Raw genomic sequence first — 25279 nt, forward strand, 5'->3', positions numbered from 1 at the left:
GTATAATAATGCGGTATATAAATAATTTTTCACAGATATCTGGCCAATGTCGCACTGATAAATGGTACCTGATCTTATCCGCTTTTGGACATTCTGCACATTTTGTGTCAACATATTCTGAGAGCCAGAACCTTTTTATCTTTTTGCCACCGGAGCTGTATGAGGTCTTATATCTTGCGAGACAATCTGTAGTTTTTATTGGTTCAATTTTGGGATATATACAATTTTTTTAATCACTTTTTGTTCCATTTTTTGGCAAGCAAGGTGACGAAGAACAGCAATTCTGACAATGTTTTTGTGTTCTCTGTGGGCTATATATGACAATTTTACTTTATTCTGCGGATCGATACAATTACGGCGACACCAAATATATAATTTTTTTATGTTTTGCAGAATAAAATAACTTTTTTTTTATTATTTATTTTTTGTCACCATATTCTGACAGCCATAACTTTTTTATTTTTTTAGTTAGCAGGTAGCAGGATGGGTTGTAGTGTTTATTGGTACTATTTTGGCGTACATGCAACGTTTTGATCACTTTTTATTCCTTTGAGAGGGTTGGTGACAAAAAATAGTGACTCTGGCATTTGTATTTGTCTGGGAAAAATAACATATTTTTATAGTGTGGGTCGTAACGTAACAGACGCGATAATGCCAAATATGTCTACTTATTTTAACGTTTTCATGTTTTTCCTATAATAAAAGACTTATAGGAAAAAAAGGAGGTTACTGTTTTTATTAATTCAAACTTTTATTTTTACACATTTATTCAAAATGTTATTAACTTTTTTTTTTCCTTTTTGTTTTTTGTTCCACTAGGGGACTTGAAGGCCTGCATCTCTGATCTTTACTCTAATACATTGCACTACACATGTAGTGCAATGCATTAGAGCTGTCAGTCATTCTATGACAGCAAGCATATTAGGTCCCGTCTTTGGGCAGGGACTAACTTATAGGCTATCGTACGTGGCAGACAAAAAGGCCATTATTAGGGTATGTTCACACGCTTAACAAAAAAGTCTGAAAAACACGGAGCTGATTTCAGAGAAGGCAGCCTCTGATTTTCAGGCGTTTTTGAAGCTGAGAATGAAATTTGGAGCTTCTTTTGAGGCTTCTTTTCAGACTTTTCAGACGTTTTTTGAGGCGTTTTTTGAGGCGTTTTTCATGGTGTTCAATGGAAAATTAGCTCCAAAAAACGCCTCAAGAAGTGACATGCTACTTCTTTGTACGGAGCGTCTTTTTACGCTCCGTTTTTTGACAGCGAAGCGTAAAATAAAGGCTCGTGGGAACAGAACATCGTAATTCCCATTGGCAGCAATGGGCAGATGTTTGTAGGCGTATTAGGGGCGTTTTTTCAAGCGTAATTCAAGGTGTAAAACGCCTCCATTACGTCTGAAAATAGGTCGTGTGAACCCAGCCTAAGGCCTCTGGTTGCCATAGCAACGATCAGCATTCTCACAATCATATTGTGTCGATGCCGATCACTACAAACCACTAAGATGCTGCGATTGATTTTGATTGAAGGGGTTAATGACAGGGATCGGAGCTAGCTCCATTCCCTGCCATCACAGCACGGTGTCCGCTGTAACATAGAGCTGACACCCATGGCTGATGGCGCAGGCTCAGCTTCTGAGCCTGCGCTATCTTCCTTTTGCGACTGGAAGCCTTTTAGGCCCCTAGCAGGCTTCCCCACTTGGCAGACAGGAGGCCATTGTAAGGCCTCCGGTCTGCCAGAGCAGGCATCGGAACCCCGCGATTGCATTGCGGGGTTCCGATCTGCTTGTAAACACCATAGATGCAGCGCTCGCTTTTGAGCGCTGCATCTAAGGGGTTAATCGGTCGGATCGGAGGCTAGCTCCGGTCCTGGCCTTGAAGCAGTGATAGCATTAAGCTATCACTGCTTTAAAACTGTGTCTGCAGACACAGTAGCCTGTTAACGCAATGACATAATAGTACGCCAGTTTGCGTTAACAGGCCAACTCTGGTGACGTAATAGTACGTCACCTAGTGTTAAGGTGTTAAAACAGTGTGCAGTGAGATAAGTATTTTTTAGCACTCTACACTAGATACTAACTGTATGTTAACCAGGCTAGGACTTAGCTATGGTAAATGAACTATATGTTTGCAAATGTTCTTGTCCTTTTTTCTCTTGGGTCTCAGCTGGCTAACCTGGCTGGGAAAACATTATGTACTGGCACCTTAAAACAAGTGTCAAAGTCTAAAACATCAGCCGAGAAAAAGGTATTAATGTTCTGAACTTTCTATTTGTGTTCTTTTTATACCAATTTTCATTTTCACTGCAGTTTTCATTATAACAGTGATGGTTTAGATATCTCCAATCAAACAACCCACCAAGCAAAAATATATGGAAGAAGATAGCTTCAGATTTTATCTGTCATATGTTATTTTTATGAGAAAATTGATTACTTCAGATAGCCCTGGAGGCTTTCAGATAGCGCATGTTTAGATGGACTGATTATTCTTGGCTGCACTGAAAATTTAGCTCTCTGTTGTACAGCCAGATAAAATGAGAAGCTATAGCAATAAATATATATGAAAATAAGCTAATTTATAGCATTTATGGCACTTTTTCTATAGCTGGTGTGAGAACAAAAATATTGAGGATGCATATATAGAAACTGTTCAGTCGGTATTACATGCATTTATCTAATGTCATGTATGTTCGTCTAAAATAGCAAATAATAATTAAGTACATGGACCGAAAACTAGCTAAGTTTCTTTGCAATATCCACTGAAACCAATTATCAAAATTGATGCATTTTTACAAGGAATATTTTTAAGATTTCCATTTTGCTGTATATTCAGAAACAGGTCATATTCCTGTGTCTTCTATGACCATATATATATATATATATATATATATATATATATATATATATATATATATATGTGTATGTATATGTATATATATATATGTATATATATATATATATATATATATATATATATATATATATATATATATATATTTATATATATATATATATATATGTATGGATATATATATATATATATATATATATATATATATATATATATGTGTGTATATATATATATCAGTAACTATAATGGACTATATCTGTAGACAGAATATTGTGTATTTTTCAACAAAATGTGTTTTTTGTATTTGTTTTTCTTGGACCTCTTACTTTACAATAATCTACTATAGTAAATATAGTTTGCACTATATTAGGGTTATTTTCCATTAATACCATTGTAATCCTCTTGAATCTCTTTATGTTTCTCATTTAAAATAATCCATCATAAATATTCATTTGGTATTCTTCCCCTGTGTTCATCCCTTTGAATATTTAATTTAACAGTTTACTTTCCAAGCCTGTCATACAGATTACATATTCAATGCTGAGCAACAGATACAAAATTTAGTGCTGATTATTTTTTTTTACTATATCTCTAAAGCAGTCCCAGCTTTGTTTTTGTTTTTTTGTTTTTTTATACATTACTCTAAATCTGCTGCACATACATAGATTTAATAGATAATATTTTGGCTACCAGCAGCTGCCACTAGGGGGAGATTACTGTATACTGTATTATTATTGGGTTAAATATATAATAATATGCAGTAATCTCCTAAACTCCCTGCAACAGTGTATGTAAGTAGCTAGCATGTCATATTTTTAATCTATGCCTATGCAGGGTATTTGGAACTTTGTATCAGGAAAATGGAGCATTGAATTGACCCTATTTAGATGACAAAACAAAATGTTATTCAATGGTAGATATTCACTTTAAGAAAAATAGGAACATCATTTAAATCAATACTTCCAAGAGACTATATAATAAGCTCTAACTTTAACTATAATTTTTTCTCAATTCCACGATGACTAAAAGAGAAAAAGCTCCACCAAATTTGTAAAGCAATTTCTCCCGAGTAAAACAATACCCCACATGTGGTCATAAACGGCTGTTTGGACACACGGCAGGGCTCAGAAGGGAAATAGCGCCATTTGGCTTTTGGAGCTCATATTTAGCAGGAATAGTTAGCAGAGGCCATGTCGTATTTGCAAAGCCCCTGGGGGGCCAAAACAGTGGAAACTCCCCACAAGAGACCCCAATTTGGAAACTACACCCCTTGAGGAAATTATGTAGGCGTATAGTGAGCATTTTGACCCCACAGGTTTTTTGCAGAAATTTCTGGAAGTAGGCAGTGAAAATGAAAATCGAAATTTTTTTCTAAGAAAATGTAGGTTTAGCTATTTTTTTCTCATTTCCACGAGGACTAAAGGAGAAAAAGCTCCACAACATTTGCAAAGCAATTTCTCCCGAGTAAAACAGTGCCCCACATGTGGTCATAAATGGCTGTTTGGACACACGGCAGGGCTCAGAAGCTCCATTTGACTTTTGGGACTAGGATGTAGCTGGATATGTGTGTGGACGCATTGTTGCTTTTGGCATAATAAAGGGGTTAATGAATCATGAAATTACAAATTTATGGATGTATGGTACACTTTGAAGCAGTCCTTGATACACAGGCCTGGTTTTTCAGGGCAGGTTTCACAGTAGTAAATAGTGTATTTTCTTATTCCCCTTTTGGAACATACTCTGCACCTTTCTTGTGTCCTTCCCTTCTTTGCAATTTGGGGCACTTCATTGGGGAAATATTACCCTGGTACAATACGTGGAGTATCGCTACCAGCAGATGTGCTTGGGCCTTCCCCTGCCTGGTTCCCAAATAGAAGTGCCTTGATCACCACCTCTTGGAAGTTAAGGAATGTCCCTGTCCGGCCTGCACATCGGGATAGTACGTAAGCGTTATATAATGCCATCTGTACAATGTGCACGGCCAGCTTTTTGTACCATTTCTTTGTTTTCCGTAGGGCTCTATAAGGCTTCAGTACTTGATCAGAGAGATCAACCCCGCCCATGTACTTATTGTAGCCCAGGATGCAATTTGGCTTCTGGGTCACTGTGGTGGTACCTCGTTCAGGGACAGGGGTGCTGCCGCTGCCATCAATTGTGGTCAATATAAGGACATCCCTCTTGTCCTTATATTTGACGAACAGCATGTTCTCGCTGCATAGTTCCCTGCTCTCACCCCTTCTGAGGCTTTGGCTAAGCAGTGTTTTAGGGAGGCCTCTCTGATTTTTGCGCACAGTACCACATGCTACAGTACTTCTGGCAGAAAGGCACTTAAATAGTGGGATGCTGGTATAGAAATTATCCACATAAAGGCGATAACCCTTGTCCAGCAATGGGTGCATCAAATCCCACACTATTTTCCCACTAACTCCCAGGACGGGGGGGGGGGCATTCTGGGGGTTCAATAATAGAGTCCTTCCCTTCGTAAACCCTAAACCTGTGTGTATACCCAGATGTACTCTCACACAGTTTGTACAATTTAATTCCATACCTTGCCCTCTTATTGGGCAGGTATTGGCGGAATTTAAGCCTCCCCTTAAAATGAACAAGGGACTCGTCTATGGAAATATATTTATCGGGGGTGTACACTTGAGTGGCCTTATTTTAAAAAGACGGTCAAATGTGGGGTCGTCCTGGGGCGGGCACTATGCGGGCACTATGCATTATCATTATAATGCAAGAATTTTAAAATGGCTTCAAAGCGAGTCCGGGTCATGGCCATGCGGTAAATTGGGGTGTTGTACAAAATATCCAGTATTGCCTAACCTCTGGCTTCCTCACTAGTCCCATATGCAGCACAAGGCCCCAAAATGTCATCATCTCCGCTGCATCTACTGGGGTCCACCTAACAAATGATGAAGTGGGGTTTCTGGTTAAAAATTGTTGGGCGTACAGATTCGTCTGGGCCACCATTAAATTAACAAACTCCTCAGAGAAAAAGACCTTGAAAAAGTCAATTTCTGTGAGGCCTTCAGTCTCAAACTGAATTCCTGAGCTGCCTATAAAATCAGGAATTTGAGGCTCATAATTTTCAGAGTCCACACGGGATCAATAATTGGGGTTGGCTCAGCTGCTCTCCTGGGTCGCCTTTGGGGGGGGGGGGGGGTTCCTCATCACTGGAGGAGGAGGAAGAGGAGGAAACTAAAAGGAGTGGGGCATTTTCCTCCTCTCCCTCGCTGGCCGACTCAGTGTCAGAGGCAATGATGGCGTATGCCTCCTCGACTGAATACATCCTTCTGGACGATTGAGACATTTTGATTTATCACAGGGGGTCGTGTAGTGTTTTTACGCGTGTAATCAACTTTTATTTTTACACAGGGGGGTGTGTGTATGTGTGGTGTTTTTACACGTGTATAGTGAACAGAAATGAGAAGATAAGAAAGAAGAGAAGAAAAGGAAAAAAAAAAATAATAGAATTTACTGTACGATAGTCAGTTAGAAGAAAACAACTGAACGTCCGTCAGTAACTGACGCTATCTATTACTAAAAAAAAACTGTAGTCTAACTAACGTGCTACAGTAAAATTAGGTTCTAAAAATTTACTGGACGAACGTCAGTAAAAAAACAACTGAACGTCCGTCAGTAACTGGCGCTAGCTATTACTAAAAAAAACCTGTAGTCTAACTAACGTGCTACAGTAAAATTAGGCTCTAAAAATTTACTGGACAAACGTCAGTAAAAAACAACTGAACGTCCGTCAGTAACTGACTCTATCTATTACTAAAAAAAACCTGTAGTCTAACTAACGTGCTACAGTAAAATTAGGCTCTAAAAATGTACTGGACAAACGTCAGTAAAAAAACAACTGAACGTCCGTCAGTAACTGATGCTATCTATTACTAAAAAAACTGTAGTCTAACTGAACTACGGTAAATTTCTACTAAAACTGCAGAAAAAAGTTGCTAGATATATCTATCTAGGTCTAAAACTAAATGAAAGTTTCTAACGCTGGCGTATGCTACCCTAACGCCCTACCTACTAGCTACACCTAACTACTATTATATTTTATATTGTATTAGAAAAAAACCTGTGCCAGAAAATATGCTGATCAGTGATGTGCGTCACTGATCAGCACGCAGCGCAGGACGCACACTATGGAAAGGTGCTGGTGAAAAAAATATATAAAAACACCTGCGGCAACAAATTACCACAGATGCTGATAACTAATCAGCAGCCTATAGCCGCAGGGTGCACACAGATAGATGGTGCAAATTTATAATTGGAAAAAAATTACAAAAATAAAAAATTCCTGGACCAAAAGTTGAGCACAAATGCCGATCAGTGATGGCGGTCACTGATCAGTGCTCAGCGGTCACAGGACCCACACAGGTAATTGGTGTGAGTGAAAAAAAGGCACAAAGAAAGAACCTGTGGGAAAAAACAAAACACGGATGCTGATCAGTGATGGCGGTCACTAACCAGCACTTCGTGGCCGCAGGGCGCACACAGGGAGATGGTGCAAATTAGAAAAAAAAAAAATCCTGCGCCAAAAATTGAGCACAGATGCTGATCAGTGATGGTGGTCACTGATCAGCGCTCAGTGGGCACAGGACTCAGACAGGGAGGGGGTGGGGTGGGGTAGATTGGGACAGGGATGGGGTGGATTGGGACAGGGACAGGCCCAAGGGCAGGGGCAGGCCCAAGGATAGGGCCAAAAAAATCTGTCTGATCACAAAAAAAGAAGGTGATCAGACAGAAGCAGCAAAAGGGCTTTCTTATTTTTTACACAGTAGTGCAGGACGCACTACAAATACCAGTAAATCCGCAGCAGACACGCTCTCAACCGCTCTGCACGCTGCCTCAAACTGGAATGGCGGCGTGCAGAGCAGTGTCGATGTTCACCACACTGCCTGGTGCACTGATTGGTCGGTAATTACAGACCGACCAATCAGATCACTCCTGGAGGTGGCATCACTGCCACCTCCCTAGGTGACGTTGGTGGCGATGGGTGTTGTCTTAGACAGCACCAATCGCCACTGTCTAACTGTGCCCTGTGACTCCAGGGCGCAGTTTTAACAAAAATCCCTGCTATTGGCCGGTCAGAATTGACTGGCCAATAGCAGCGATCGCCGATGCGGGGAGGCCAAAACGGCACCATGGGCTAGCAGTAGAGATGGCCTGCTGTCATGGACAGCAGCCATCTTTACTTTGTCACGGTGCAATTAGCACCGATGACCGTTTCCCATTGCGCAGTACCTATACGTCGCTTTGCGGGAAGCACCTCCCGACAGCGCCGTACATGTACGACGGATGTCGGGAAGGGGTTAAATGGCATTGAAAAACATGTAAAATGCTTAACAAGGTCTTCATAGTATCCATAGGCGATTATTTTCATAGAACAAGGTATGTGAAAAAAATCAATACAACCAGAAAAGGGTTTTCTTAATTGCCATGTGTTTAAATTAATGAAAGATTAAGTGCCATTTCAAAAGACGTTTGACATGTCATAGTGACATGTCAGAAGTTTTGGTCGGTGGGGGTTTGGGTGCTGATAACCCCACCGATAACTGAAACGAACAGGCAGAAGCGCTCAGCCGAGCGAAGTGCCCCTTCAGCTGTAATGGGATAACTTTGGCTATTTTCGTCTCTTCTCGGAAAGACAGCGTTAGCTAAAGATGGGCTTATAGACTTCTATAAGCCCGTCTTCAGCTTACCCTGCCTCTATGAGAAGAGCCAAAAATAGCCAAAGTTTTCCCATTACAGCTGAAGGGGCACTGTGCTTGGCTGAGCACTTCTGCCCTTTAGTTTCAGTGATCGGTGGGGGTCTCAGCACCTGGACTCCCGCTGATCAAAACCTCTGACATGTCACTATGTGTAACGTCTGCGGTCGCAGACCACAGATTCCTGTCATCCTGCAGACGTCTTCCTCCCAAGAGATCTCAGCACATGCAGCCGTCCTGTCCTGTAGTGACCCCTAGGGTGCGAAGTCAAGCTCATTGGCTTAATGGGCCAGAGCACATACATGTTTTAGATTGACTGATTGCTCCCATGATCAACCTGGACTATAAGAAGGGCTCTGCCCCTTCCTTCATTGCCTGAGCGTTGTTGTGTTTACGTGTGTTAGTCTTTGCAAATGGTCCCTTGGTGTTTTCCAGTTCCCAGTGTTCTCGTTCCTGCTACCTGTATCCTGTATCCCATGCTACCTTGTTCCTATGCTGTAGTTGGAGTCGTGTTGTGTCGTATACTACGCCTGCTGTATTTCACCGTGCCTGGTGTCTGCCTGCTGCCAAGGTCTCATCCGAGCCTGCCATTGCTACTGTCTGTATTGCCACAGGTACCCTTATTCGAACTATTGACTTTGCCTTGGTATCCTGTTTGGTCAGCTGCTATCGCGGTACGGCCCAGTGGGTCCACACACCCATCGTGACAGTACGCTCAGGCCATGGACCACACTGGTCAATCCAAGACCATGACAACGTCACAAGTGATGCAAGTGGATATGCTAGATCTCCGGTCTCGACAGGACCAACTCCTCCAGGCGTTGAACATTATTGCACATTGGCTGGATATGCAAGCTGCAGTTCCCCCAGCACCTGCTCCTATTTTCTCTGCAGTTCCTCCTACTACACCTCCTGGCAGTACGGACCCTCTGACTACACCTCCTGGCAGTGCTGACCCCCGATTTTCTCTGCCACTAACTCATCGCTTTGAGGGAGACGCGAGGACCTGCAAGGGATATTCTGAACCATTGGCAGATCCACTTCAGTCTGTATGCCAGAGCATTTTCTACGGACGGCGCAAGGGTCGCTTTCACCGTCTCTCTCCTCACTGGCAGGGCCCTAGCATGGGTGAACCCTATCTGGGAACGACAAGGACCAGAGACCCGTGACTTCCAGGGGTTCCTACGGACATTTCGCATGGGGTTTGAGGAGCCTGGATGGGTCTCGTCGGCAGCTGCCCCCCTGCTGAACCTTTGCCAGGGAGACACTTCTGTGGGCGAGTACGCCATTCACTTCCACACCCAGGTGGGAGAGTTGTTATGGAACAATGAGGCCTTGGTGGCTACATTCTGGCAGGTACTGTCCCCTGAGATTAAGGACGAGCTTGCCCCCCGAAATCCGCCATCTACCTGGACGATCTCATCCTTCTGGCTGCCCTTACATAAGGATCTTAGAACGGTTCCAAGAGGCTCGTCAGGAGGAAGGACTCCCTAATCCGACTCCTACATTGCAGCAACCCCTGCTGCCCTTATCAGCTGTTCCTCCAAAGGAGTCTTTGAAGATGGACCTTCTCAAGCTGTCTATCCAGGAAAGACAATGCAGATGCACCTCGGGACTCTGTCTGTATTGCGGCCTCGGAGGCCATCTTGTGCGTCTGTGCCCCCAAAAGTCCCAGAGCCTAGGGTTAGTTGGAGAGACAACTCTGGGTGAAGAAGGACTTTCTTCTAAATTGGCCATCCCCATGACCATAGTGTCTGGCAAAAAGACGCACCGGGTCTCTGCCTATCTGAACTCTGGCTCCGCGGCTAACTTCATTCAGAGATAGACCTGGTGGATCTTCTCAAGTTGCCCACAACCACCCTGGAGAGGTCTTTAATTGTTGCCTCAGTGAATGACTGCCTCTGCCAGACCCGATTGTAGCTGTGACCAAACCACTAAACCTCCAAGTGGAGCCCTTCATTCCGAGCTCATCTTGTTTTTGTCCTGTCCAAGGCCATCAACCCTGTGCTGCTGGGCCTGCCCTGGCTCCAATTACATGCCCCAGTTCTGTACTGGAATCCTGGAGAGGATCTCCAGTGGGGTTCCAAGTGCCTCAACCGCTGCCTAGGGCAGATCCATCCGGCCCAGACTCCCCAGTCTCAGTCATTGTCAGGATTGACTTCTCATTATTCACAGTTTGCGGATGTTTTCAGCAAGAAGGAGGCGGAGACGCTGCCCCCACATTGGGTGTATGACTGCCCCATTGAACTGGTTCCTTATGCATCCCTTCCCCGTGGAAGGGTATACCCTCTCTCCTTGCCATAGACTCAGTCTATGTCCACCTATATTAAGGAGAATTTGGAGAGGGGCTTCATATGAAAATCCTCCAACCCCGGCTGGGGCCGGGTTCTTCTTCGTCAAAAAGAAGGGCGGATCTCTGCGACCCTGCATCGACTACCGGGGTCTCAACCAGATCATGGTCAAAAATATATATCCGTGGGGGCATGGTAAGCAAGGACACTGGACGGACGCATCTGTAGTCAGCTCCTCCAGCATACAGAGTATCCAGAGCCATTCTACCTTTTCATGTATTTGAGCCCACCCTGGCATTCAGCATTGTGGGCTGAATAATTGGAGTCCAATTTCGGCTCTGTCAGCCTCACACGGCCTAGCATTGGCCTGAAGCCGCGGCCCGATTTGCAACTACTGCCTTCGGAGCGGCCCGACCGGAGAGGCCCGTTTTTGCTTCTAGGAGCTGCAGAATTGACAGGGCTACCTGGAGGTACAGGACCTCTCATACTCACCCTCAGTGGGACAAGTAGACCCAGAAGAGACCTGTCTGCACACCAACGGGGATTACAGCATTGCAGACACCATCTTGCATCACTGGCGCCTTGAAGTCAGAGGTGAAGTGCCCCTGAGACCTGCTTCTGGGACCTGAGGGGTTGTGCTGCGCAAGGAGTGGAGGTGAGGTGAAGTGAGGTAAGATTCCTACTCTTGCCCTAGGCCTCCATGACCCCCCCCCTCCCTCCTCCAGGCTGAATTCAGACACTGTGGCCCCAGACACTGAGACAACAGCCCGCAAGACGTCATCTTGAACATTAAAATTGGTCGTATAGCACTGTAATTTTACTTTACGCAGACTCCAGATGGAGGACCCCTGCTACTGTCTGATTGTCCCTACGAGCCCTAAGCAAACTTGTCCACCTGCATATTATATAGCCTACCCGGATTACATTTGCTGGAAGCTAGTTAGGCTGCCTCCCTTCTGAAATCATTGCCGAAGAGGCCCTTCATGGTCTTGCTTTTTTCTTCATTTTACGAGATGACCGGACCCTGATCTACCCCGCAATGACTGCATCCTAATACACTTTAGTTGCACTGGAATACTTACCTGCTACTTTGGCTCCTCAGCCTCCCTAGCAGATCTCCCTCAGATGATCCTTACTCTTACCTAAGGAGCTCTCCAACAGCTAAGATAGCGCTCCTGAGAAACGCTATGGTTAAAATCGGTCCTCAAAAAATGAGGAACTCTTCTGGGGCAACGAAATCTACTAGCCTTGATAATTTTGTCAGGAAACCCCACCTTGACTCCAAAGATCAAACACAGAACCCCAACCGGAAAAGTTTGCCTCTCCAAAAGTAACACAAGCTTCTATGATGGAAGAAGACAGTGACATGGGAGAATGCTCCACTGTGAAAGATTTACCTGTCTGTTGCTCCTTTATCAGTAGAGCTATGACTAAGGCTTTAGAACCGGTGGTAAAGGAACTACTTGACATTAAACAGATAGGCCAAATAGTAGAACAGATTGAAGCTACTCAAACTCAGCTCATCTCATACACAGAATCTTCCTCCTCCTCCTTTTCAGCCTGCCAAAGTAATCTCAACAAAACAGTGTATTGGCTAGAAGATCAAGACAATCGGGTGGCATAATAACTTGCATCTATAAGGGGTCCCTGAATCTATCCCAATGGAAGCTCTTCCCTCCTCCATTAAACAGCTCTTCATCAAGATCCTCTGAGATACATACCCTATTGAAATTACCATAGAACGTGTTCACAGGGCCCTGAGAGCAAAACCTAATTCTTCAGAACCTCCCAGAGACATCATCTGCCGATTACTCAACTCCAAAACTATAGATGACATCCTGAGAAGAGCACAGGATCTTGAGCCTCTAATGTGGGAAGGTTCCAGAGTCATACTCTTACGAATGTTACCCTTTCCAAGAGGCGCATGCTTAAGCCCCTTACAGATGTGCTCAGAGGCAGAAACATCAACTACCTATGGCTCTTTCCCTTTGGGATATCCTTTGCTATCGAGGGTCAACGGATGAGGGTTCGGAAACATGAAGATCTACCTGAAGCACTGGCGATACTCAACGAACCTCAACTTCAGGTTGCAGATTGGTCAGCTGTTCTTTATGTGGCCTCTCTACCGGAAATTCCGACACCGATCCCGTGGGAGACTGTTCATCCTGTTAAGATTACCAAGGCTCGCAAAATGATATATTGTAATAGTTCAGACTTTTACGGATGTGTCAATACCAATTATGTTTATTTATTTATATTTTTACTATGCTCTAGGGGGCAAAAGGTAAGAGGGTTTTTTTTAAAACTTTTAATATATATATTTATTTATTTTTTTAAAAAGCCGACACTCTGAAGTGTCGGCTGTAACATACAGCCGTCACCCACATCGTGAGCCTGTTCCATACTTCCCCTACCCGACTATGGCGTATGGATACGTCAAATGTTGGGAAGGCGTTAATAACTTACACCCCATGTCCTGGTCATAGTCCTTAAATGAAACCCTTCTTCATAAACCCAGACACTTAGACTATTTGAAATCCTCCCTGAGTTATTTGAACGTAATGAAACGCCAGGAATTACCTTCACTACTATCTGGGAAACTCATAAAGCCTACATCAGAAGGGAACTAATAGCGCTGGGATCTAGATGTAAAAAACAGTACTCAGCTGAACTTATCTCTATTTTAGCACAAATTGCAGCTATGGAGTTAATAAGTAAACGCACTGAAGCTGCCTCTACCCAACATTCCCTCGCTGAGCTTAGGAACAAACTCAAGAATTTGCTTAATATACGGTCCGCCAGGTCATATCAAAGGAGTGCTTTTAAATTCTATGCACATGGAGACAGAGGCTCTAAAGTTATGTCTGCACTTCTCAGATGACATAAAGACCTCTCTTTCATTCATGACATCAGAAAGAGTTCTGGGTCCTTGATCTCTACTATAGAAGGAATAACCAAGCAATTTTTGAACTTTTACTCGGGTCTGTATGCCCTGTCGGATCACCCAGATGCAGAACAGTTAACTACTGATTTTCTATATTCCATTTCGCTTCCATCCTTGACCTCTACAGAAAAACAGTCCCTATTAGAGCCCTTCACTCATGCCGAAATATTGCGAGTACTTAATACCACCCCCAATGGAAAAAGTCCAGGTCCTAACGGTTTTCCCATAAGTTATTACAAAAAATGTAACCAAATCCTTTTACCTAAATTTCTAGTTATGTGTAATGACCTCCTGAAAGGAGCCCACTTCCCGCCTCAGATGCTGGAAGCGCTCATCACACTGATACTTAAAGAAGGTAAAGATGTTACTCAATATAGCAGCTATCGTCCGATCTGCCGTCTCAATTCCGACATTAAGTGGTGGGCCAAACTCCTTGCTAACAGGCTGAAACCGTTGTTAACTTAACTTATTTCTCCTGAACGGGTTGGGTTTGGTCTATCTAGGGCAGGTAAACATAACGCCACCAGGCTCATCAATATTATACATTATGCTAAGTTGAAAAAAAATCCTGGTGGTGTTGTTAAGAACCGATGCGGAAAAAGCATTTGACAGGGTCCAGTGGCCTTATATTTATACAACCCTTATTAAAATTGGATCCCCCCCCCCCCCATTCACAGCTGCAATTTTTTCCCTATATTCATCACCTAGTGTGAGACTTCGTCTCAATGGTACCCTTTCTCCTTCCTTAAAAATAACAAATGGAAGAAGACACTGCCCCCTTTCCCCGGCCTTATTTATACTTACAATAGAAACATTGATTCAAAAGATTGTCCGAATGGACTCTATCCAAGGGTTCAAACTAGGTGGGATTACACATTCGACAGCCGCCTTTGCTGATGACTTGTTGGTATTGATTTATAATCCCAGACAAGCTCTCCAAAGCGTATTGCACATATTTGAAAACTTTGGATGGATATCCGACTTTAAAATCAATTACGATAAGTTGGAAATACTCAATATTACTATAACTGATCGAGAAGTTGCTGAACTTAAAACACTAGCCCCGTTTCGTTGGCCTTCCACTTACATAAAATACTTGGGCATACTACTGTCTAAGGATACATCTATGCTTTATACTCTGAATTACCCTCCCTTGGCCACTAAATTTAAGAACCACCTTAGTTCAATTACTATCCCATTTATGTCATGGACAGGACGTAAAAACTACATTAAGTCTTACATCCTTCCTCAACTGCTGTACACTTTACAGGCATTACCCATCCGTATACCGAACTCCTTCTTTGATACTATTAGACAAATATTTTCCAAATATATATGGGCCTCCGGGTGTCCGAGATTACCACACAGGCTGTTAATCCTTAAACCCTCTTCTGGTGGAATGGGTCTTCCCGATATGCAGTAATATTACCAAGCTGTCCATCTATCCAGACGGATAACCTTAACTAGATTACAGGAATCTTCCCCTAGCCTTAGTGCGGAAAGGGCGCTCATTGACCCTGCTCTAGCGATATGACTTTGGAACCCCACAGCTATGTCACACTTGTCCCATGATACCTGTCCTACTGTGAAGGGTACTGATGAAGTGTTCCATAGATTCATGACATTTAGAGACCCACTTACAAACATTTCACCCCTAACTCCCTTAACCTGTTCAGGACCGTGCTATTTTGAGCCTTCAGGACCAGACACCGTTTAGCCCTTTTTAGCACGTGTTAGTTAAATGGCTATAACTTTTTTATTTGTTGTGATAACGACGTGATTTTTGTGATGTTTTTTTCCGTAGACAATGCAGGTTTCTTTTTTTATAATTTTTATGCACATCCTTTTTGCTATTTTGCTATTTTAGAATTTTTATTCATAAAGTTTGAAAATAATAGTAAAAAAATAAGCTTTTTTATGCTTCAGCTATTTTTTTTGGTAATAACATAGTTTTACTCTAAAATAGACCTTTTACTTGTTATCGCCATTGTCTACCGTAAATTTTAATATATTACATGTATATATTAGGGTAATTGGGTCAGCGCTAGAGTTACAACAATGATTAGGGGGAGGGGGGAATGTTTTTTTGGGGGTGGGCATTTTATGTGTATTTATTATTAATTTTTTTTTGCACTTTAATTTACTATTTTTTTATTACTATGGTCTGTCCCTCAAAGGTCAAAAAAGACCTTGGGGGAACCTTATATATTTTTTTTCTTTCTTTTACACCATGTTTTACCACTGTAATTGGAGCTGCATAGCAGCCCCAGTTACAGGGGAAATCAGCCCTCTCATAGTGACGATTGTCACTAATAGGGCTGTGCTGGGTCTAGTAAGACCCAGCATCAGTCTTTCAGAAACGGCACCCGGCGATCATGTGACCAGTCACATGAACACTGGGAGGAATAGAGACAGTGGCGCGGCCGCTGTCTCTATTCCTATACACAGCGTTCATTGAGCGCTGTGAAAATAAAATCGGAGAAGACAGAAGCAGCGAAAGCTGCTTCTATCTTCTCCTCAGGGTCCCCGGCAGTCACTGACAGCCGGAGACCCGAAATTCAGCTGCCTGATCGCGCGGGCAGCAAGTTAAAACCCGAGCCGTAAAAAGTCTATGGCTCGGGTTTTAAGGACCCTGACCGCTGGCCGTAAAAGCACAGCCAGCAGTCGGGAACCAGTTAAGTATGCTTCCTCACATTCTGGGGTACTCGAGTTCAATACATACTCTTTGGAATAAACTGAAGAAAATAACGATTACTGAGGCCTTTGGGCCCGGAATCACACCCACACTCAGCTCCTTGCTCCCAGATTTGCCAGACAACGCTACACATTTTTTGCAAGAACTGCATTTTAATGAACAAGTGAGAGAATTCCTACATAGATTTCTGAGGTTGTCAGAACCATCCTGGATGGAGACATTTTTGCTACTACCCTGTTTACCTAGAAACCTGCTTTCCAAAATTTACTCTGGACTTCTCCATGATAGAACTCCAAAAACACCCAGCTATGTTTTAGCATGGGAAACAGAACTTCACACCACATTTACTAAAGAACAAACTACTAGGATATTGAAGCAGTCTCATGGCTTCTCTAGTTTCATTAGAATCCAAGAGAACTCGTTCAAGAAACTTACTAGGTGGTACAGGAACCCAGTTTTTCTACATGGGATTAATCTCACTGTGTCAGACAAATGCTGGCATTGTGATAATCACAGGGGGACCATGACACATTTATGGTGGGACTGCTCTCGTATCCAAACTTTTTTGGCAAGATGTAACTAAAACTATACATACAGTCTCTGGAAATAGTCTATCTTTAAATGCCCTTCTGGTGCTTCTTTGGAAATTTCTAGAGACTTCACCCTCAAAAAACACGACCTCATCACTCACATTGCTTACTGCAGCAAAATTGATTATACCTCTTCACTGGAGATCTACAAACACACATACTGTACAAGAATGGTTTGTAAAATTAGACTCTATTTGTAGAATGGAAGAGTTACTTGGTTGGGAACTTAGATGTCATGATAGATATCTGAAGACCTGGCGACCATGGTTAGATTTTAGGAAGATAAATTGCACACATTAATATCTGGATGTATTCTCTCAAAGGCAGGTGACATCAGTTTTGACTTCTTTTCATATTTTCTGGCTATTGTGGAATTCTTTGCTTATATACAGTTTTTTAAATGTATTTATGTAATTTTATGTATATTTTATTATACTCCGATATATAATTCTGTTTTATACGCTTGTTTCAGATGTGGCCTGCGCGCCAAACTAACTATCTTTTGCCAGATGAAAATGTCACATGTGTATGTTTTGATTTTTCCTTGGGTTTATGTGAAAATTAAATAAAATTAGATTTAAAAAAAATAAAAAATAGATATATGTTGACACTGATTTCTGAACTTTTTGACCGCATACGAGGAGCCAAGATTTTTTCTAAGCTAGACCTGTGTGGGGCTTACAACCTATTCCGGATTCGATGGGGTGATGAATGGAAGACGGCATTTAAGACCCGAGATGTGCACTATGAATACCTGGTGATGCCCTTCGGTCTGTGTAGCACTACCACGGTCTATCAAGAGTTTGTTAATGACATCTTCCGTGTCCTCCTCTATGTCTGTGTTGTGGTCTATCTCGATGACATCTTAATTTTTTCTTCAGACCCGACGACTCATGAGAGACATGTCCGTCAAGTTTTGCTGCAATTAAAGGAGAATCGCCTGTATGCCAAGCTGGAGAAGTGCGTGTTTGAGACAAATGATCTACCCTTCCTGGGCTACATCATCTTGGATCAAGGCCTCAAGATGGATCCTGAGAAGGTAAATGCCGTCCTGGAATGGCCACGTCCTCAAGGCTTAAGGTCAAGGCTTAAGGTCCATACAGCGTTTCCAGAGATTCGCCAATTTCTACCGGCAGTTCATCCGAAACTTCTCCTCACTGACATCTCCCGTCTCCACCCTCACCAAAAAGGCATGTACGCCAAGGTGTGGACTCCAGAAGCAGAATCCGCATTTAATAGCCTAAAGAGTGCCTTCACGTCAGCCTCTATCCTCCATCATCCTGATGTAGCTCGACAGTTTTCCTTGGAGGTGAACGCCTCCTCTGTTGGTGCTAGCGCACTTCTGTTCCAGAGAGGTCCCAAGGACAAGGCATTGGTATGTGGCTATTACTCTAAACTTTTCTCTTCCGCAGAGCGCAACTACTCGATTGGGGATCGGGAGTTACTGGCCATCAAATTGGCCCTGGAGTGGAGACATCTGCTAGCGGACAGAGTTCATCTCATCCTGATATTTACTGACTACAAGAACCTCACCTATCTCCAGACGGCCCAACGACTGAACCCCCGTTAAGCCAGGTGGCCACTGTTCTTTGCCCAGTTACAGTTTGAGCTCCACTATCGCCCTGCCGACAAGAATGTGAGGGCCGATGCTATATTCAGGTAATTCGAGACAGAGGACACCATGGAGTCTCCACAAAATATCATTGATCCGTCCTGCATTATCTCTGTCAACCCTCTGCAAGTAAGAGACATCCCTCTGGGTAGGACTTTTGTGCGCTTGGCAGACAGAAGGAGAATCCTTCGCTGGGGACACAGCTACAGACTGGCAGGTCACGCGGGTGCCCGTAAAACCCAAGACCTGATTGTCCATCATTTTTGGTGGCCCACACTGCCAAAACACATCATAGACTTTGTCTCGTCCTGCACGGTGTGCGCGGCTAAAAAGGTTGCTTACGCAAAGCCTGCTAGCCTGCTCCAGCCGCTGCCTGTGCCCAATGCTCCCTGGCAACATATAGCAATGGACTTTGTCACGGACCTACCACCCTCTGCTGGATGCAGAGCGGTCTGGGTGGTGGTGGACCGATTCTCGAAGATGGCTCATTTCGTTCCGCTGACCAGTCTATCTTCTGCTTCTCGACTGGCCGACCTCTTCATCCAACACATCTTCCGCCTGCATGGCTTACCTCTGCATATTGTGTCGGATCGGGGCGTTCAGTTCACCTCAAAATTTTGGAGAGCCCTCTGCAAACTCCTTAATATAAAGTTGGACTTTTCCTCAGCCTACCATCCCCAGTCCAATGGCCAAGTCGAGAGGATCAACCAAATTATGGAGAACTATCTATGACACTTCATCTCCAGGCAGCATGATTACTGGGTGCAGCTTCTTCCTTGGGCCGAGTTCTCCTATAACAACCACACAAGTGAGTCCACTGCTTCTACACCGTTCGTTATTGTCTACGGCCAACATCCACAAATTCCTCTCCCTGTGTCCTCGTAGAGTCCGAGGTGCCTGCAGCTGACTCTGCATTCAGGGACTTCCTAATGATCTGGCAGCAAACCCGATCCTCTATTCTGCTGGCGGTCAACCGCATGAAGCGAAAGGCAGACACAAGGAGAAGAGAGCCTCCCCAGGTTCTTCCGGGTACCAAGATCTGGCTGTCCTCAAGGAATATACCATCATGCAAATTCGCTCCAAGGTTCCTCGGACCCTTTGAGATCCTCCAGCGGATCAACCCAGTTTCTTATAAGCTTCGGCTGCCCGCTACCCTCAGAATCCCCAACTCCTTTCACATGTCTCTTCTGAAGCCTGTGGTCCTGAACTGCTACTTTAAGACTCCTAGCCCTGCAGTTGCCCCCAGCGGTTCTGCCGATGTTTTCAAGGTCAAAGAGATCTTGGACTTGAATAGGATAAGAGAAAAAGCCTTTTACTTAGTGGATTGGAAGGGGTTTGGTCCAGAAGATAGGTCCTGGGAGCCAGAAGAGAACGTCAAGACTCATTCCCTCATTAAGAGGTTCCTCTCACGTTCTGGCCAAAAAGAAGAGGGGGCGTAAGAGGGGGGATACTTTCTGTGGTCGTGGAGTGCAGACTCCTATCATCCTGCAGACATCTTCCTCCCTAGAGATGCCAGCACATGCGGCCGTCCTGTCCTGCAGTGAACACTAGGGTGCGCGCTCGAGCTCATTCCCAGCCTTAATGGGCAGAGCACACACATGTTTTAGATTGACTGATTGCTCCCATGATCACCCTGGACTATATGAAGGACCCTGCCCCTTCCTTCATTGCCCGAGCGTTGTTGTGTTTACCCGTGTTAGTCTTTGCAAATTGTCCCTTAATGTTTTCCAGTTCCCAGTGTTCCCGTTTCTGCAACCTGTATCCTGTATCTCGTGCTAACTTGTTCCAGTGCCGTAGAGAGTTGGAGTTGTGTTGTGTCGTATACTACGCCTGCTGTATTTCCCCGCGCCTTGTGTCTACCTGCTGCCAAGGTTCCATCCAAGCCTGCCATTGCTACTGTCTGTATTGGCACAGGTACCCTTATTCAAATGATTGTTTTTGCCTTGGTATCCTGTTTGGCCAGCTGCTATCCCACTATGGCGGTATGGCCCAGTGGGTCCACACACCCATCGTGACACTGTGACATGCCAAAAGTTTTATGAAACGACACTTGATTTAAGGCAGAGAGATGCTGCTGCTGCTGCTTCTAGTAGGAGTTATATTATCTCATGCTGAGAATTACTGAATTCACAGTTCATTATTTCTCTATAATGTCTTCCATTCTGCTGCTTCTATGTGTGTGAGAGAGATAGGGGAGTAGGGTCTTCTCTTCTCTGTATCTGATGCTTATGGGAGACATCATAGCAGCTATTCTCCCTCTGCAGTGGAGTTCAAGGAGAACTGACAGTTAAAGATAGAGATTGCAGAGGGAGAAAACTGGTGGTAAATGCAGATAAAAGTCATAAAGATCAGATAAAGTGTTATTCCACATGTACACACACATGACTGCTTATTCTGAATAGTCCCCCAAAATTATAGGTACGTTTTGAGTGATATTACCTTATATTATGTGACCCTACAGGCTGAAAGAGGAGACTTAGTCTGCTTTTATGGTGGTAATTATCACAACACAGATTTATTAGTAATCCCTACAGATCTATCTATCTATCTATCTATCTATCTATCTATCTATCTATCTATCTATCTATCTATCTATCTATCTATCTATCTATCTATCTATCTATCTATCTATCTATCTATCTATCTATCTATCTATCGTATAATACGTTAATGGCAGTAAATTTCCCTTCTCAACCGACTCTCCAAACGGCAGATCCCTCTGATTTGCAAATAAACTGAAATGTAGAAAATTAATTTTACCATCTCTATTTAGCAGATTAAATGATCAAAACATAATCCTTCTAGACAGGGATGAAAAATGAACATATAGTATAGAATCAATCTAGGAGATATTCAAGCTGTGGGTAATTAAATATTCATGTGTGGAATAGAGCATGTCAGAATGATTATACCAGACTCATATTATGCCAATTAGCAGAAGTGTTAAAAGAGGATAAAATAAAAAATATATTAAAAACCTTTAATAAAATTATGTTTACTTAATACTTATTATTATCATTGTTATTATTATTATTATTCAATAATATTTTTGCTTTTAATTATCTGTTTGCTGTGCTTGATCCTTGTACCTTTCACATAGAATTAAGTAAAGAGGGATGGGGAGGGGGGCATTAAGTTTAATTCTTAATGAAGGAATGGTATGTTTTATTCAGTATTGCAACTTTTTATTTTATTCTGTTACATCTTCCCCTCACGAAAAATTTACGTCCACACACACTGCAGGAATTTTGCAGTATTTTCGCAAAATATACTGACATGCTGAAGATTGAGAATCAGCTCCACAGGTCATTTTCCGCGTGTGTTTTCTGAGGGTTTTTTCCACAGTTTGTGGATGATATTTGTTGAAATCGCATCCACTTTGCTGCTTTTGTAATATGCTGTGGAATTTCCACATGGATGCAAATTCTTCAGTGTTTATGCTATGTGTGGACGTAAGAAATAGTGTAGAAGAAACATTTTTCCATCCTCCCACTCAACCCTTTTTATGATCTGAGGCTTTTTGGTCTCAGTGACCAGAGCAATATTTTCACCATACGGAATGCAACGTTTTAAAGTTTAATATTTTTCTATATTTCATAGTACAATCCATTATATTATCATTATTTTTGTGGGACAATTTAAAACTAATATTGTTTTATTTTGCAAAATTATTTTGGAATAAATTGGCATCACTAGAAAAAATTTTAATTTTCCGTGTTATTTTCATGGACTAACAAAGTTGGTGCACCTAACAAAATTGACTTAAAAATAATCAACATATTCTCATATTTAGCCATGGTAAATATACATTTATTGCAGAACTATTGATGACGTAATTAGTACAAGCCTGAATTTCTTTATGCCACTGTTTAATGATGGACAATATAGCCGTTAAGTGTCAACCCTGGATCTGCATGAGTAGCTGTGTAGCTTCAGCAATGTTATTGAAATGAATGGTTGGAGTAATATATTCATAGATGACTGTAACACTCATGGGGACAATGGCCAAGAAAAGAAAGATAGCAACTGGGACCCAACTCTGGATTGTAAATGGTGCATACATTTTTTCTCTTTTTTAAGCTACTGCAGTGGAGTTGGGGTCAAGAAAGGGGGAAGTCAAGATAGGGACATTGTATTCCCTTGCAGATATTTTCTTTAAGTGTGTCATCATCTGATCATATTTATTTACTTATAAAGATACCACAATAATTCTGTGACATTTTTCAGAGCGGTTTTTGAGCTAGATTTAACAGAAATACACTAGCACAATATAACAGAAAAATATAATGTTGAATCATGGGACAAACCCTTTAATAGTATGTATACCTGTATCTGTGGAATTAGCAATAACATGCACTATGTATTTCCAGAATAAGACATGTGCCAGAGAGTGAAATGCTGCCTCCTTGTTCATTGACTTATGTTTGCTGAATGAGCAATATCACAAGTAACTTGTGAACTTGTGCAAATGAACTAATCAATAGGGAAGATAAATACATGTATTGTTTTCTGGTATTACTACATTGTAAATGTGGTATTCGGGACAAACACCATATTTGTAATGCCCCTACACCACTTTTTCGAAAACTAGCGACTGTCTCTTCCCTGCCACATTTCTATTTAGAAAAGTGCCGGAAAGCAATGCCGGTCCGATATTTAACCATCACATTATCTTCATAAATAGGGTGTGTGCCATGTTGATGAATATGACGCACAATGCACTGGTGAGAGATTGTCCCATATTTTGTATGGTGCCCCAGTAATAATAAATATTAAAATAAATAATAGAGCATTAGTAAAAGCCTTTATACACACGAAGTTAAAACACATTTAGACAGTCTGATTCACCACTAACACGATTACATGCAGCATGCATAAGCACGTTAAAATTTTTTACACAGTAAAACATTTTAACAGACCTGTGGAGGGAACTGCCTCCCTTTTTGGTCAGGGTGCATGACATAAGCAGCTTGTGTGTAGGCATAGCTTTTGAAGCGAGGTTTGGGAGGAGGAGAAGGGGTGTGCACACGTCCCTGTGCTACATTGACAGTGATCTGAGAAGAAGAGATGAGAGGACAAAAGGCACACACAGATTGGTAAATGCATACAGATTAAGATACATATATGTTTTTATAATCCTAAAGCCACCAGCAAATCTCTACTAATCCATTATATCCTTTGAAATTATGAGACCTTAAAACAAGTGTTACATAAGGGGCATACACCAGTAATGAATACTTCTGTATTTTGATCCTACTGTATTTGGATCCCACACCTTTTCCACCTTTATGGATGACACTAACTTTGGCCCAAATGACCACATCATTGTTTAAATCTCTTCCGTAGATTGAAATAAATATAATTTGCATACATGGGAAAATTATTAGAATGTGGGACAAAATATTTGTTTGACCATTTAATTGCCATAAATATCTTGTTAAAATTAATGTACAAATTCAAATTAAATTAAGATGTATATATATATATATATATACTTCATCCTGAAGAACAGGATTTTTCATTTTATTCCAAGGAACATGATATATACTCCAGGCTTGATTTATTTTTTATTAAACACCAGAATTTGTCCTCCTTACAATGCTCCGCCATAGATATAACATTCTCAGACCATGCCCTAGTCACGATTGTTATTGCTCTTAAATCTCCTATACCCTTCCAGTGGCAGTGAAAGTTGAATGCCTCCTTACTTGATAATGAGATTGTGGTAAGGGACATCCAAATCGCTATCTCAGATATTTTTCTTACTTAATAATACAGAAAATCTGGATCCCAGTATCAGACATACATGTCTGATTAGAGGGCTGTTCATCAAACAGGGATCCCGCTTGAAAAAAAGAACGCTCGCTAGCTATTAATACTTTACTGTCACAAATCAAAGGATTGGAACTCTCTCATAAACAATCATTCGATTATGAGACCAGTGTTATATTACTCACAAAATGGGAGGAATTGAGATCACTACTAATCTTTAAAGCGAAAAACACACTATCACAGTATCGCAGTATCTAAATGTAGGAGACATTTCTACGAATATGGCAATACATGTAATAAATCCCTGGCAAGAGCTTTACGATCACAACAAGCAAACACATATGTCCCACAAATAGCCACCCCTACTAGACCAAGGTCCCACCTTCCGTTAGAAATAGCAGATGCCTTTAGAGAATTATATGCAGCACTATATTCTATAGACTCTAGTAACCCCTCTATATTGGTGACACAGCCACGCTCTCGGATTCAGAAATATATTTCTGACTCGGGCCTCCCTTCTCTCTCGAATGAACTAAGTAATGCTCTAGAGACCACAATTACGAGCAGAAATTGTTATGTGCAGTAGAAAGTGGCCAAAAGGGTAAAGCGCCAGGCCCTAATGGGTTTACTACTCTATACTACAATAAATTCTTACCCCTACTAAGTTCACATTTACTCAACTCCTTTAACTCCTTAAGGTCTACTCTTCCTATTGACACGCTAAGAGCATACATCACGGAGATCCCAAAACCTAGAAAAGATCTTTCCCAATGTGCTAATTACTGGCCGATCTTACTACTCAATGTAGATATTA

General features: G+C 42.3%; 1 protein-coding gene across 1 annotated transcript in view; it reads right to left on the minus strand.

Annotated features, from left to right (window-relative positions):
• DMD (dystrophin) overlaps window positions 1-25279 on the minus strand; it is a 2416993-nt gene that overhangs the window by 1679765 nt on the left and 711949 nt on the right. The window contains exon 9 of the mRNA XM_075852742.1: window positions 23613-23747. Within this exon, the coding sequence (XP_075708857.1) occupies window positions 23613-23747 (135 nt within the window). The remainder of the gene's footprint in view (window positions 1-23612; window positions 23748-25279) is intronic.

This window comes from Rhinoderma darwinii, chromosome 2, assembly GCF_050947455.1.
Source record: "Rhinoderma darwinii isolate aRhiDar2 chromosome 2, aRhiDar2.hap1, whole genome shotgun sequence".
Classification (NCBI taxonomy): domain Eukaryota; kingdom Metazoa; phylum Chordata; class Amphibia; order Anura; family Rhinodermatidae; genus Rhinoderma; species Rhinoderma darwinii.